We start from the raw sequence: 14,711 nt of genomic DNA on the forward strand, positions 1-14,711 counted from the left end.
TGCGTGTGCATGCAGAGCAAGTGAGTACTGGTGCCCCTCCCCCCACCACCGCCGCTGTTACCATCTCCAATGCTTCAATGACACCCCCTCCACTCTTCTTGCTGCAGCCGCTGCGGGCGTGCATGCAGAGCAGTGTGTGATTACCGGCGCCCCTCCCCCGCCACCGCTGCTACAGTCTCCAATGACACCCCCGCTTCCACCCGATGCCGTGTGTTTAATCCTCTCCTGTATGATACTGCCTGCTGAGCTGTATCTAATCCTCTCCTGTGTGTGATACTGTCTGCTGACCTGTGTATCTAATCCTTTCCTGTGTGATACTATCTGCTGAGCTGTGTATCTAATCCTATCCTGTGTGATACTGTCTGCTGAGTTGTGTATCTAATCCTGTCCTGTGATACTGTCTGCTGAGCCGTGTATCTAATCCTATCCTGTGTGATACTCCTGCTGTCCTTGGTGACACTTTAGACATTTCTGGTCACCAGCAAAATGGCTCTGCACTGTTTTCCTAAACTTCATTCTCTGTTATCCTTTGGAAACACCCAGATTGGGAGGGGGAGGTGACATCACACACAGGAGAGCAGATTCCACCCACTTTTACTGCAGCTGTAATCCAGGCTATTTCTACAGACAAATAATAATATCTAAACAAAACATTAAAACATTAATACTTTACATTTTTTCAGTTATTGAATTTTATTTTTTTGGACGACATCTTCCCTTTAACAATCCTATCAAGGCTGGTTATCCCAGTTGTTTGTGCATCTTTTCCTACCACACTTTTTCATTCCACTTAACTTTATATTAATATGCTTGGATACAGCACTATGTGAACAGCCAGCTTGTTTAGCAATGACTTTTTGTGGCTTACCCTCCTTGTGGAGTGTGTCAATGACTGCCTTCTGGACATCTGTCAAGTCAGCAGTCTTCCCCATGATTGTGTAGCATGTTAAATGCATGTTAAATGCTTAGGAATCCTTTGCAGGTGTTTTGGGGTAATTATTTTAATTTTCTAAGATAAGCCATAATCAACATTAACAGAAATAAACACTTGAAATAGATCACTCTGTTTATAATGACTCTTTATCATATATGCATTTCCCTTTTTGCATTGAATTACTGAAATAAATTAACTTTTTGCAATAGACTAAAACTTTATTTTTTTACAGAACACTTTTCATCAGTCTCATTATTATCCCAGATAAGTTTACAATGAAAGGTACCACCTCTACATATAGTAGATAGCACAGCATCCACCATTCATGAAAGAGTGGCTCATTCAAAACTTCATTAAACACAATAGGGTCTGAGTAAGTTGCTTACAGGGTTTGAGTCAATTGCTGCTTATGTCTATGTGGCTGCTGAAAAGAACAGGAAATATGAGTCCAAGTAAGTAGGAGGGATTTTAAAACAGTATCTAAAAAATAAAAAAGAAACATTTAATATAAAAACAACGACAAATTTCCTTTAAAAGAAATCTACCAGCTGGATTTAACCCCCAAAACTGTTATGTGCATGTAGCTTTTTCAAAGACAAGTCCAGTGATACCTTTACATGGCCAGTCTATTCCTCTGTTACTGAGAAATCAGTGTTTGAATTGATCTGCAATTGAGGTTGACAGACTATTTGGAGTTCTGAAGCTTTTGCCACTCCAGCTCTATTCCCCACCCAGCACCGACTCCTTTTTGACTGACAGTCTCTATGCTGTGTGACTTCTGACAAAGGAGCCATCAGTCAAGAAAGCAGAGATGGTGCTGTAAATCTACAGCCTTATTTGCATATAAATTCTAACTTTGATTATTCCGTAACGGAGAATTAGACTGGCCATGTAAAGGTTAGCTGGACTTGTGTTTGAAAACTCTACAACAAATTTGGGGGAGAAATTCTTCTGACAGACTCCTTTTAACAATCAAAGCAGGAGAACCTGGCAGGACCAGTCCCTCACATGCGTGAAGTAGAAGATCTGGCAAAACCCAGTTCTTCTTATGCTTATGTTATTTTGATGTTCTATTTTTGCATCATGTCTTCTGTAGGTTGTGGGTCTGCTGGTTGCAATGTGTCGAGCTGCCCTTGAGTCACCAAGGAAGAGTATTATATTTGAGCCATACCCTTCAGTAGTGGATCCTAATGATCCCAAAACACTGGCCTTTAACCCTAAGGTAAAAAAAAACGTTTATGCTATTTCACTTCTAAATCATGGCTCTCTATCAATTTTAGAGTCCAAATTGTATTTCAAGCTTTGGAATTAAAAATAAAGCACTATATAAAATGTAGAATAGTAACATTTGTATCTTCAACTAATGCTAAAGTGTAAACAAGGAAAACATGAAAGTGCTTAAAGACATTGTCCCCTATTTCTTTATTGTTCCTTTGGGAGACCCAGACCATGGGTGTTTAGCTTCTGCCTCCGGAGGACACACAAAGTACTACACTTAAAAGTGTAGCTCCTCCCTTTGAGCTTATACACCCCCTGGTGAGCAGACCCAGCCAGTTTATCGCTTTGTGTTCAGGAGGCATACATCCACACATGCATTCTCATATGATTTTTTCCTTTTGGAATGAGTTTGAAGAACTGCGGGTCCACGTCTGGTCCCCCGGCATGTCCCTTCTCACCCCACTGTGTCGGCGGTGTTGTAAGGTTGATTTCCTAGGCTGGAGCCTTACATGCCGTGCTCCTTCACCATCCCTCCTGGGCTCTGGCTTGAAGTGGGAGCCAGCACGGTCTCCATGCCTGGCAGGAGACCGGTCTCCATCCGCAGCCCTTCAGGACCCTGCTTGACTGGAGCACTCATCCCCAGGGACCTGGCCCTGCGTCTCAGCAGCTAAGTACCTGAGGCGTTTATATTTGGGGGTCCCTGTGCTTTATTGTTTGGGGAGAGTGTGCTTGCTGTATTTACTGACATTTCCAGCGGGTTCTCTAGCTGTCGCTCGAGAACCGCGCCGATGGTGCCTGCGCGTCGGCCTCGCCGCTCAAATTTAGGCCCCGGCTTCGCCGGAGGCCTAGTTTCGTTTCACTGCCCTCGCATGTCACTCATGCAGAGGGACAGCGCGGCTCCTCCCGGCGGCCGTTCTGCACAAGGGAGGGACACTCCCCACTGCTGTGCGTGTCTCCTCCCCTGTAGGTCTCTATGGCCCTCCAGATCCCGCTCTTACGAGGAGCAAGGCTCCAAAGCTTTACTCTGTATGCGCTGCATGTAAGCTCCTGCTGGCTGAACCGAGCACCTATCCACATTGTGATGCCTGCTCTACCTTAGCGGTGCCACAGCCTGGAGTCTCTCCCCCAGTGGTCTCTCAGGCTGCTCCTGCTCCTGTGGCTGAACCCCCAGCCTGGGTAGAATCCTTTTCTAGGTCTATCTCCCAGTCTTTTGCTGAGTCCATGGGACTTCTGTCCAGGACTTTGCTGAATATGCATCAGCCCCCCTCACAGGGTGCCTCTGCTGCTAGAGCTCTCTCAGGACCGGAGCTCACAGAGGATTCATCATCAGGTCCCAGACCCCGTCCTCCTAAGAAGAGACGTAGGGTTCCCTCTCCCTCCTCCTCCCCCGGCTCTGATTCAAGAGAGGACTCGCAGGATGAGGAGGATGCCTTTACAGGGGGTTCGGAGGCTAACTCCATGTACCCCATTGATCTGTCCGAAAGTGACTCAGATGTTAGTGACTTGATTGCTTCCATTAACTCTGTACTGGATCTCAATCCGCCAGTATCAGAGGAGCAACCCTCTCTGGCAGAAAAGCACCAGTTTACCTCGCCTAAGAGGGCAAAGAGTGTGTTCTTTAACCACTCCAGTTTTCAGGCCGCTGTGTCCAAGCCCAGGGCCTGTCGTAACAAACGCTTCCCAAAGCGTGGTTCTGATGACCGTTTTCCCTTTCCACCTGAGGTGGTCAAGGAGTGGGCTCAGTCCCCAAAGGTAGACCCCCCGGTGTCTAGGCTCTCAGCCCGGACCGTTGTTTCGGTGGCTGATGGCACCTCCCTTAAGGATTCCACTGACCGCCAGATTGACCTTCTGGCCAAATCCGTATATGAAGCGGCGGGGGCCTCGTTTTCCCCGACTTTTGCAGCAGTGTGGGCTCTCAAAGCCATCTCTGCTTCTCTAGAGGAGATGCATTCCCTCACCAGGGAATCTATGCCCGAAATGGTTACCTTGACTTCCCAAGCTTCAGCTTTTTCATCCTATGCCATGTCTGCCATGCTGGAGGCTTCTCACCGCACTGCGGTGGCTTCGGCTAATTCCCTCGCTATCCGCAGGATCTTGTGGCTTCGAGAGTGGAAGGCAGATGCTTCTTCAAAGAAGTACCTTGCTGGGCTCCCTTTTGCTGGGTCCCGGCTGTTCGGAGAACAGCTGGATGAAATTATTAAGGAAGCTACTGGCGGGAAGAGTACTTCCATGCCACAAACCAAAGCCAGGAAACCTGCCCAGGGTAGGAATCAGTCGAGGTTTCGCTCCTTTCGTTCCTCCAACTGGTCGTCCTCTAAGCCCTCGGCCTCGTCCACTAACTCAGCCAAGGACCAGAAATCCAACTGGCGCCCAAAAGCGCGTCCGCAGAAGACCGCAGGAGGTGCTGCCACTAAGGCAGCCTCCTCGTGACTATCTGCCCGCTCCAGCAACGTCCTTAGTCGGTGGCAGGCTCTCCCACTTTGGCGACGCTTGGTTTCAACACATCTCCGATCAGTGGGTGAGAGATATCATCTCCCACGGCTACAGGATAGAATTCTCTTCCAGACCGCCAAACAGATTTTTTTCTCTCAATCCCCCCCTGCTCCAAGGCCGCCGCCTTCTCACAGGCCGTGGCATCCTTGCAGGCCAACGGAGTAATTGTACCGGTTCCCGCCCGGGAACGGTTCAGAGGTTTCTACTCAAATCTCTTCCTAGTCCCCAAAAAGGACGGTACATTCCGGCCCATCCTGGATCTCAAGCTTCTCAACAAGCATGTTCAGGTACGGCACTTTCGCATGGAGTCTCTGCGATCAATCATTGCCTCAATGACCCAAGGGGATTTCCTGGCGTCCATCGACATCAGAGATGCCTATCTGCATGTGCCAATTGCAGTTTCACATCAGCGTTGGCTACGTTTTGCAATCGGAGAAGATCATTTCCAATTTGTGGCTCTCCCCTTCGGGTTGGCCACAGCCCCTCGGGTATTCACCAAGATCATGGCAGCAGTGATTGCGGTTCTGCACCTACAGGGGTTGGCAGTGATTCCCTACCTGGACGACCTTCTAGTCAAGGCTTCATCCAGCGCAGACTGTCAGCGGAGTGTCTCGCTCACTCTCGCCACTCTAGCCCAAATCGGGTGGCTGGTCAATCTGCCCAAATCCACTCTGACTCCGACCCAGAGTCTCACGTACCTAGGGATGCAGTTCGAGACTTTGCCGGCACTTGTGAAGTTGGCCTTAGTCAAACAGCAGTCCCTCCAACTGGCAGTGCGCTCTCTGCTGAGGCCCCGCCGTTATACCCTCAGGCGTCTGATGCAGGTGCTGGGTCAAATGGTGGCGTCAATGGAAGCTGTCCCATTTGCCCAGTTCCATCTGCGCCCCCTGCAGCTGGACATTCTCCACTGTTGGGACAAGCGGCCTTCCTCCTTACACAGGTTAGTGGCTCTGTCGCCACAGACCAGGAGCTCTCTTCAGTGGTGGCTTCGGCCCCTCTCTCTGTCCCAGGGGCGCTCCTTCCTGGCCCCGTCCTGGGTGATCCTCACCACGGATGCCAGTCTATCCGGCTGGCGAGCGGTATGTCTCCACCACAGAGCGCAGGGCACTTGGACTCCGTCCGAGTCAGCCCTTTCAATCAATGTGCTGGAGACCAGAGCCGTGCTTCTAGCTCTCCTAGCTTTTCACCACCTGTTGGCGGGCAGGCACATTCGAGTCCAGTCAGACAACGCGACAGCGGTTGCCTACATCAATCCACCAAGGCGGGACACGCAGCCACCTGGCAATGTTGGAGGTACAACGCATCCTTCAATGGGTGGAGGACTCCAAGTCCACCATATCCGCAGTCCACATCCCAGGCGTGGAAAACTGGGAGACAGATTATCTCAGCCGTCAAACCGTGGACGGTGGCGAGTGGTCCCTGCTCCCGGCAGTGTTTCAGTCAATCTGCCGCAGATGGGGCACTCCGGACGTGGACCTAATGGCATCCCGTCACAACAACAAAGTTCCTGTTTACGTGGCTCGCTCCCACGATCCTCAGGCATTCGCCGCGGACGCTCTGGTTCAAGACTGGTCCCAGTTTCATCTGTCCTACGTGTTTCCCCCTCTAGCTCTCTTGCCCAGAGTCCTGCGCAAGATCAGAATGGAGGGCCGTCGAGTCATCCTCATTGCACCGGACTGGCCCAGGCGAGCTTGGTATCCAGACCTGCTCCATCTGTCCGTAGAGATGCCGTGGCATGTCCCGGACCGTCCAGACCTACTCTCGCAAGGTCCGTTTTTCCGCCCGAATTCTGCGGCTCTCAAATTGACGGCGTGGCTCTTGAGTCCTGGATTTTGACGGCTTCTGGTATTCCTCCTGAAGTCATCTCCACTATGACTCGGGCCCGTAAGTCTTCCTCTGCTAAGATCTATCACAGGACTTGGAGAATTTTCCTGTCCTGGTGTCGCTCTACCGACCATCCTCCTTGCCCTTTCTCCTTGCCGACCCTTCTGTCTTTTCTACAGTCCGGTCTGCAGCTAGGACTGTCCCTCAACTCTCTCAAGGGACAAGTCTCAGCTCTGTCTGTTCTGTTCCAGCGGCGTCTCGTTCGGCTGGCTCAGATCCGCACCTTCATGCAGGGCGCGTCTCACATCATTCCGCCTTACCGGCGGCCCTTGGATCCCTGGGACCTTAATTTGGTTCTCACGGTTTTGCAGAAACCCCCCTTTGAGCCTCTTAGGGAAGTTTCCTTGTATCGTCTTTCACAGTAAGTGGCCTTTCTGGTGGCCATAACTTCTCTCAGGAGAGTCTCTGATTTGGCTGCGCTCTCTTCGGAGTCACCTTTTTTGGTTTCTCATCAAGACAAGGTGGTTCTCCGTCCGACTCCGGACTTTCTTCCTAAGGTGGTCTCTCCTTTCCACCTTAACCAGGACATTACCCTACCTTCCTTTTGTCCGGCTCCTGTTCATCGCTTTGAAAAAGCGCTGTATACTCTGGATCTGGTGCGTGCTCTCCGAATCTATGTGTCTCGCACCGCTGCACTTAGGCGGTGCACTTCTCTTTTTGTGCTAACCACTGGTCGGCGCAAGGGCCTCTCTGCTTCTAAGCCGACCTTAGCCCGTTGGATTAGATCGACCATTTCGGACGCCTACCAGAGTACTCAGGTGCCTCCCCCGCCGGGGATCAAGGCACATTCGACCAGAGCTGTCGGTGCCTCTTGGGCTTTTAGGCACCAGGCTACGGCTCAACAAGTCTGCCAGGCTGCCACTTGGACTAGCCTGCATACCTTTTCGAAGCACTACCAAGTGCATGCTCATGCTTCAGCAGATGCGAGTTTGGGCAGACGCATTCTTCAGGCGGCTGTCGCCCATTTGTGAAGTTAGGTTCTGCCTACTTCTTAGTTTATTCTGTTTATTTCCCACTCAGGGACTGCTTTGGAATGTCCCATGGTCTGGGTCTCCCAAAGGAACGATAAAGAAAAAGAGAATTTTGTTTACTTACCGTAAATTCTTTTTCTTATAGTTCCGTATTGGGAGACCCAGCACCCTCCCTGTTGCCTGTTGGCAATTTTCTTGTTCCGCGTGTTCTCACCGGCTGTTGTCGTGGACAGAGTCTCCGGTTGTTCCGGCTCTTGCTCTGTTCTACTTGTGGGTGGCTATTCTCCTTCAGCTTTTGCACTAAACTGGCTGGGTCTGCTCACCAGGGGGTGTATAAGCTCAGAGGGAGGAGCTACACTTTTAAGTGTAGTACTTTGTGTGTCCTCCGGAGGCAGAAGCTAAACACCCATGGTCTGGGTCTCCCAATACGGAACTATAAGAAAAAGAATTTACGGTAAGTAAACAAAATTCTCTTTTTTTACATTGATAGCATATCCTTAGGATAGGTAATCAATGTCAGATCGGTCGGGGTATAACACTCTGCACTCTAGGTTATTAGCTGTTCTTGGTGCTGGCAGTGGCAGTAGGCAGCCGGAAATGCTCAATTCCAGAGCTGCTCCATCTTCTGATAGCAGCCGCGGCCGGGTACTGCACATCCACTTCCTATTGATCTGAATAGGTGGTGGATGTGCAGTTCCTGGCCGAGGCCACTATTAAAACAGTGCATCTCCAAAACTGAGCATTTCCGGCTGCCTGCTGCACCCGCCGGCAACGAGAACCGCTGATCATCGGGGGTGCCAGGTGTCGTACCCCGTCCAATCTGACATTGATGACCCATTCGAATGATAGGAAAATAAATGTAAAAGTAGTGGACAACCCCTTTAACTTGTATAACTTACTACAGCTGTTTCTGCACTGAATATTTTAGGTTATATACGAGGGGCTGCTGATAAGTCTTTGGCTTTAGCCAGAAAGAAATGAGATACGATGATGAAACTTTACATTTATTCCACATACTCTCCACTAATGTCAGCACATTTCTTACATCAGTATTCCAAGTTCTCTAAGCCTAGCAAAAAGAAGGATTTCGGTTGTGCCTCAAGCCAGGTATCCGTAGTAGCCATGGCATCAGAAATGTTGTGGAATTTGGTACCCTTGAGGTGTTTCTTCAGGTTTGGAAACATATGATAGTCGGAGAGAGCTAGATCTGGTGAATAAGGTGGGTGGTCAACCAGCTGAAAGCCCAGCTCTGCCAGTTTTGCTGTAGTCGCTTGTGCAGTGAGAGCGGAGGCATTGTTATGCAGTAACAAGATTCCTTTGGACAGCTTTCGCGCCTTTTGGCCTTCAAAGCAGCCTTCTATTGGTTCAAAAGTTCAAAGTAATACCTTGCATTAATGGTTTAACCATTTTGATGGTAGTCCACTAGCAGCATGCCCTTCTTATCGCAGAACACAGACGCCATCACCTTAGTGGCTGATTTTTGCACCCTGAACTTCTTTGGACGAGGAGAACCACTGTGCCTCCACTCTTTTTACTGCTCCTTGTTTTCAGGGTCATACAAATAAATCCACGTCTCATCCATAGACCAGTTGATCCAGGAAGTTCTGATCAGTCCGGAAACGCTGACAAATGGTCCGGGAAGTTTTCACTTGCATGCTTCTCTGATCTGTTGTCAAACATTTGGGGACCCACTTTGCAGATAGCTTCCTCATGTCTAAATGTTCATGGATAATGATACAAAAAGGTTCACAGGAAATCCCCATAATGTCTGCTATTGCTTTAGCTGAAATTTGTTGATTCTCCAGTATGAGGTTGTGCACAGCATCGACGATCTCCGGAACAACAACCACTCTCAGTCGTCCAGAACGTTCCTTATCATTGGTGCCGAAGTGGCCCGCTTTAAATTTGTCAACCCAGTTGTTAACTGTGGAATATGAAGGGCATTGATCACCCAATGTCTGCAACATTCACTATGAATATCCTTTGCGGACTTTCCTTGTAGAAACAAGAATTTTATCACTCCTCTGCTCTCAGTTGGTGTGAATATCGCATTAAACTTGGCCATTTTGTTTTCCCGCGAGCGTAGAACACTGTTGCCATAAGCAACAAACACAAAATTTTGAAAATATATATTAGACACATAAGGCTACGTGCCCACGATCAGTATTTGCAGCGTTTTGGATGCTGCCTACCTCAGCTGCGTCCGAAACGCTGCGGTGTACAGTACAAGACAAAATCCCGTGCCCACTATGCTTCTTTTTCCGCAGCAAACACTCACCTGCGGAGCGTCTTTTGAGACCGCAGCATGTCAATTATTTTCTGCGGAATCGCATGCGTCCTCCATAGGGAGAACACAAGCGAGAGACCGCAGCACACTGAACCCTGATCATGGGCACAGTCAGCTGTGATCTCCTGCATTCTCCTGCGGAGGAGACATGCGGCCTCCCTGGTCAGGACTCGCTGCGTTCTGAACGCCGCGAGTCCTGATTGTGGGCACATACCCTAAGGCTGTCATGTGATGTAATATTCGTTACCATAGAAACCAAAAAAATCACAAAGCCAAAGACTTATCAACAGCCGCTCGTATTCATTCAGATTGTACATATTACAAAGTTATTTTCACTTAATTATTAATTGATGAATTTAAAATGAAAACGTTGGTTACGCTTTATGAAATAAAATGATAGTGTTTCCATATACAGGTTAAATATATTTTATAATAATATTTATTAAGTTTGATAGGTTACTTGGAGGCTTAGGTACGCCATACAGATTGCAGGAGTTCAGTAGTCTCCTTACGACCATGAACATACAAATGGCCGGGAATGTAAATAACCACAGGAACCTAATTCCAATCTGAGAGCTGCTGACCTTTAACTCTGGGAAGACTGCTCTGCGGCAGGTGGATTACAGCTACATCAGGCCTTCACATATGATTGTAGTGACAACTGTGCTACTTAATGTCAGAGTTCCTGACCTAGTCAGTCTTGATTTAACCTTCAGCTACAAATTGACCCTATCCTGTCTAAATCAAAGTAATTGGAAGAAACTAAACTTTGTACAATTTCAATATCCGATCACCTGAATATTCACTGTACAGTAACTATTCGGTGTATACACTATATATACTTCAAATAACAACAATATAGTCTAAATAATGTGGTCACTGTATAACCGGATTTAAAACAACACTCGTGGAGCAGAAAATACTCCACAAAAACAGTGATTTCAATATAGTAAAATCATTTGTTTATTAGGTAAATATTAAAAATATACATATAAAACAATAATGAGTATAATAAACAATGGTGCTTCAACAGGAGGGACGATATATCAGCATAAATATTAGGATTATAGTAGGCACAGAGTAAACAAAAACAAGGTATTCAATACAGATTGAATATATTATTGTCTAAAAATTCAAGTATTAGTGAATGTGTCTGGTTTATGTAAAAATTTAATTATTTACATACAGGAATAAAATTCTTTAATAGTGTAAAAAATAAATATAATCTAGATGCAAAGTATATTTAAGTAAAAGGTGACGTATAGTATCAGTTTCCAAATCATGTAAATTTAATGAGAAGAAGGTAAATTGCAACATAGAAAACCTAATGTAATCCAATGCATTGTCTGTATTCAGCAAGTTCCGTGAGGCATTTATGTTGCAAAGTGCTAAGTGCTAATCGGTGACCAGTGAAATAAAGTACTTAAGGTATAAGGTGCAATGATGATTACTATAAGCGGACAATAATGCATTCAAATAAAGTTCAATGACCGATAAGTTAAAGTGATCCTGTGCCAGGAAACGTCCCTCTACCCCGACGTACATTTCTATATACTTTTCCTCAGGGCCCCCTGAGGAAAAGTATATTGAAATGTATGTCGGGGTAGAGGGACCACACAGCACCATACACCAGGTAATTATTGTTTACTGGCTCAGGAGCACTTTACCTTATCGATCATTGAACTTTATCTGGATGCATTATTGTCCGCTTATAGTAATCATCATTGCACCTTATACCTGAAGCACTTTATTTCACTGGTCACCAATTAGCACTTAGCACTTTGCAACATAAATGCCTCACAGAACTTGCTGAATACACACACTGCATTGAATTACATTAGGTTTTCTATGTTGAAATTTACCTTCTTCTCATTAAATTTACATGATTTGGAAACTGATACTATACGTCACCTTTTACTTAAACATACTTTGCATCTAGATTATATTTATTTTTTACACTATTAAAGAATTTTATTCCTGTATGTAAATAATTTAATTTTTACAAAAACCAGACACATTCACTAATACTTGATTTTTTTAGACAATAATATATTCAATCTGTATCGAATACCTTGGTTTTGTTTACTCTGTGCCTACTATAATCCTAACATTTATGCTGATATATCGTCCCTCCTGTTGAAGCACCATTATTTATTATACTCATTATTGTTTTATATGTATATTTTTAATATTTACCTAATAAACAAATTATTTTACTATATTGAAATCACTGTTTTTTTGTGGAGTATTTTCTGCGCCATGAGTGTTGTTTTATACAGTATATACTTCAAGTGAAATGACTACATGTCCAACATGTAAAATGTATACTTACATCGTATAACACCATATCTCACATACAACAATGACTCTACAGAACACAATGATGTCACATATTCCACAAATAGTACAGATGTAAGAGTTTGCACACTCTGTACTCAATACATAAGGAATCCAGTATATCATGCAGCTTCAAATGTTATATATCAAAGACTACATCAATGGTAATATTCACATAACTTTTGATCAATATGGTATAAGCAAGCAAAATAAATTATAAATAAGGTTAAAGCTTCATTTTTGGCTTTTAACAGCTGTTCGTCTCCCTCCTGCCAAGTATGGATTGAGTAAACCAATTAGTTTATATGAATAAGCCCCCTGTTTTATATGTTTTTACATGGTTATTACCACAGTAATGTAATCCCTTATTTACGTAGTAATAGTTTTTCTGGGGCACAGTAAATTGGTGCTCTAACATGAATTACAATAATGTGATGGTATCATGTCTATGTTCATTGCAGAAGAAGAACTATGAACGTCTCCAGAAAGCCTTAGACAGTGTTATGTCAATTCGGGAGATGACCCAGGTAACACAAAAAGGCTGTATTTTAAATGTTTTGGGAAACAAGTCAAGAAATGCATTGCTTTTATTACGATCTTGTTTTTTTTTTCTAGGGATCATACCTGGAAATCAAGAAACAGATGGATCGTCTTGATCCATTAGCCCACCCCCTCCTACAATGGTAATGCAATTTTCTTATGTTGCTTTTAATTATAGAAGTATATCTAGCCTGAAAACACCCGTGGCAGTAGTCTGAAAACTGTGGCTCGCTAGCTTCTTCAGATCTGCAAACTCCAGTAAGGGCAGGCTGGCAGTCACAGTTATACCTCACCCACCCAGAGATCCACAGATTGCCAATCAATGATGGAAGCGATTGTAGGTTTTGGGTAGCAATATGATGCATGTTCATTTAACACCTGTGTAATAGATTGTTAAAAACATTGATTTTGCTTGTATTTCTCCAAGATAATTATTTTGTCTTATTTCAGGATAATCTCCAGTAATAGGTCCCACATTGTAAAATTGCCCCTGAGCAGGGTAAGTGCTTGACCAATGTACAGTCTATATGAAGAGATATTATTGGGGGCTTATGTGAGGTCCTAATGTTAGAAGTGTGGAACTTCTATGTTGGTAGAACTGTATGTTACCACAACTTTAATCAATTGTATGTTATTTTTTAACAATCAGAAATCTAAACTTTTTAAGTTGGTCAGACCCAAAATTAAAATTTGTATACTTTATAAAATTTTAAGGGGTTTACAATAACAGGGGAGGGGGTAATTGAAGTATTTAAAATGCATTCTTAAAAATATTGTTGAAATAACAAAGAAGGGGAAGAGGAAGGGAAGAAAGGGTAGGCTAAAAGTGGACCAAAATCAAAATTTGTAGACCTGAACTTAAGGAAAATCACTAACAAGTGCCAATTATACGCTCATACATAGGTTAGCATATAAGTGCTATTCATGATCTAATATGTAAGGGGATCTCCCAATTGATCCCTGTTGAAGAAGGATTAGGTATGTTGAACTTTAATATGCCTGATCGTTTGTTTTCGCACTAAATACACTTAAGTCAGAGGGGTCTGGCAGTGGCTTACTATATCCATTCTGTTGAAATAAACAATAAGTCCAACCGAGTATGGATGGAGCCGGGTCACATTTGTAGACTATCAAATCAATCAATTGACCAACATCTATTACATGTATATGGCCCGCTTTCATTGTGTATTTCTCCCCTACGGGGACTTATTATATTTGTATACACAACTTACACCTGCCTTTTTTTATCTTTTTTTTGTTCACCTGGGTTCTCTCTTCCATAATCCTGTGGTAGCAGCTGAAGTTTATGCACACTTCACATCAGTTTTTGCTGCTCAGTAGCCCCCCAGCCAAGGAAGCTCGATTCCGAACTGCCAAGAAACTCTACGGAAGCACATTCGCCTTTCAGTAAGAAACAGGAGGGATGGAAATAACTTAAGGGATAGGTGGAAGGGGTAGAGGCATGGAAGTAATGAAAATTTCACTGGGATTCCCCTTTTTTTTTATATCCTTTTTGTAGAACTGTACTTTGTTTAAAAATAAGGTCACCTGCCAAAGTATCTAATATGTAAAGCTGAGTGTATGGGTGTGTGTGTGTGTGTGTGTGTGTGTGTGTATGTGTGTGAATGTATGACTGGTATGTCTGCTAAAGGAATCTGCACCATCACGTTTACAATTACAATATTTTGCACAGTCACATCATTTGACTCAGGGAATGTCATAGATTATGTTTTGAGGGAAAATGTAACTCCGCGCTTTACAGTTATTCACCAAAAACCTGCTTACATTAAAGTCAATGGAGCTGGCAGCTACAGGTCATTAGTAAGAGCTCTGATTGGTTGCTATAGGCAATGGAGGACATTCTTAGTATAAGACAGCTTATGTGTGAGGTAATACATCGGTAGAGACAGATGCAAACAGAGACACACAAACAGAGACACACAGAGACACACAGAGACATACACAGAGAGACAGAGACACACAGAAGCAGAGACACACAGAGGCAGAGACATACAGAGATAGAGAGGGAAACAGACAGAAACACACA

General features: G+C 44.9%; 1 protein-coding gene across 2 annotated transcripts in view; it reads left to right on the top strand.

Annotated features, from left to right (window-relative positions):
• Positions 1-14,711, top strand: part of PARP6 (poly(ADP-ribose) polymerase family member 6) — a 154,334-nt gene that overhangs the window by 103,549 nt on the left and 36,074 nt on the right. The window contains exons 13-17 of one of the 2 annotated variants that reach the window (XM_075345538.1): positions 2,031-2,156; positions 12,586-12,651; positions 12,740-12,807; positions 13,115-13,163; positions 13,959-14,071. In XM_075345538.1, coding sequence (XP_075201653.1) covers positions 2,031-2,156; positions 12,586-12,651; positions 12,740-12,807; positions 13,115-13,163; positions 13,959-14,071 — 422 coding nt within the window. The remainder of the gene's footprint in view (positions 1-2,030; positions 2,157-12,585; positions 12,652-12,739; positions 12,808-13,114; positions 13,164-13,958; positions 14,072-14,711) is intronic. The other variant, XM_075345539.1, reaches the window with a different exon arrangement.

This window comes from Anomaloglossus baeobatrachus, chromosome 4 (genome assembly GCF_048569485.1).
Source record: "Anomaloglossus baeobatrachus isolate aAnoBae1 chromosome 4, aAnoBae1.hap1, whole genome shotgun sequence".
NCBI classification, from domain to species: Eukaryota; Metazoa; Chordata; class Amphibia; order Anura; family Aromobatidae; genus Anomaloglossus; species Anomaloglossus baeobatrachus.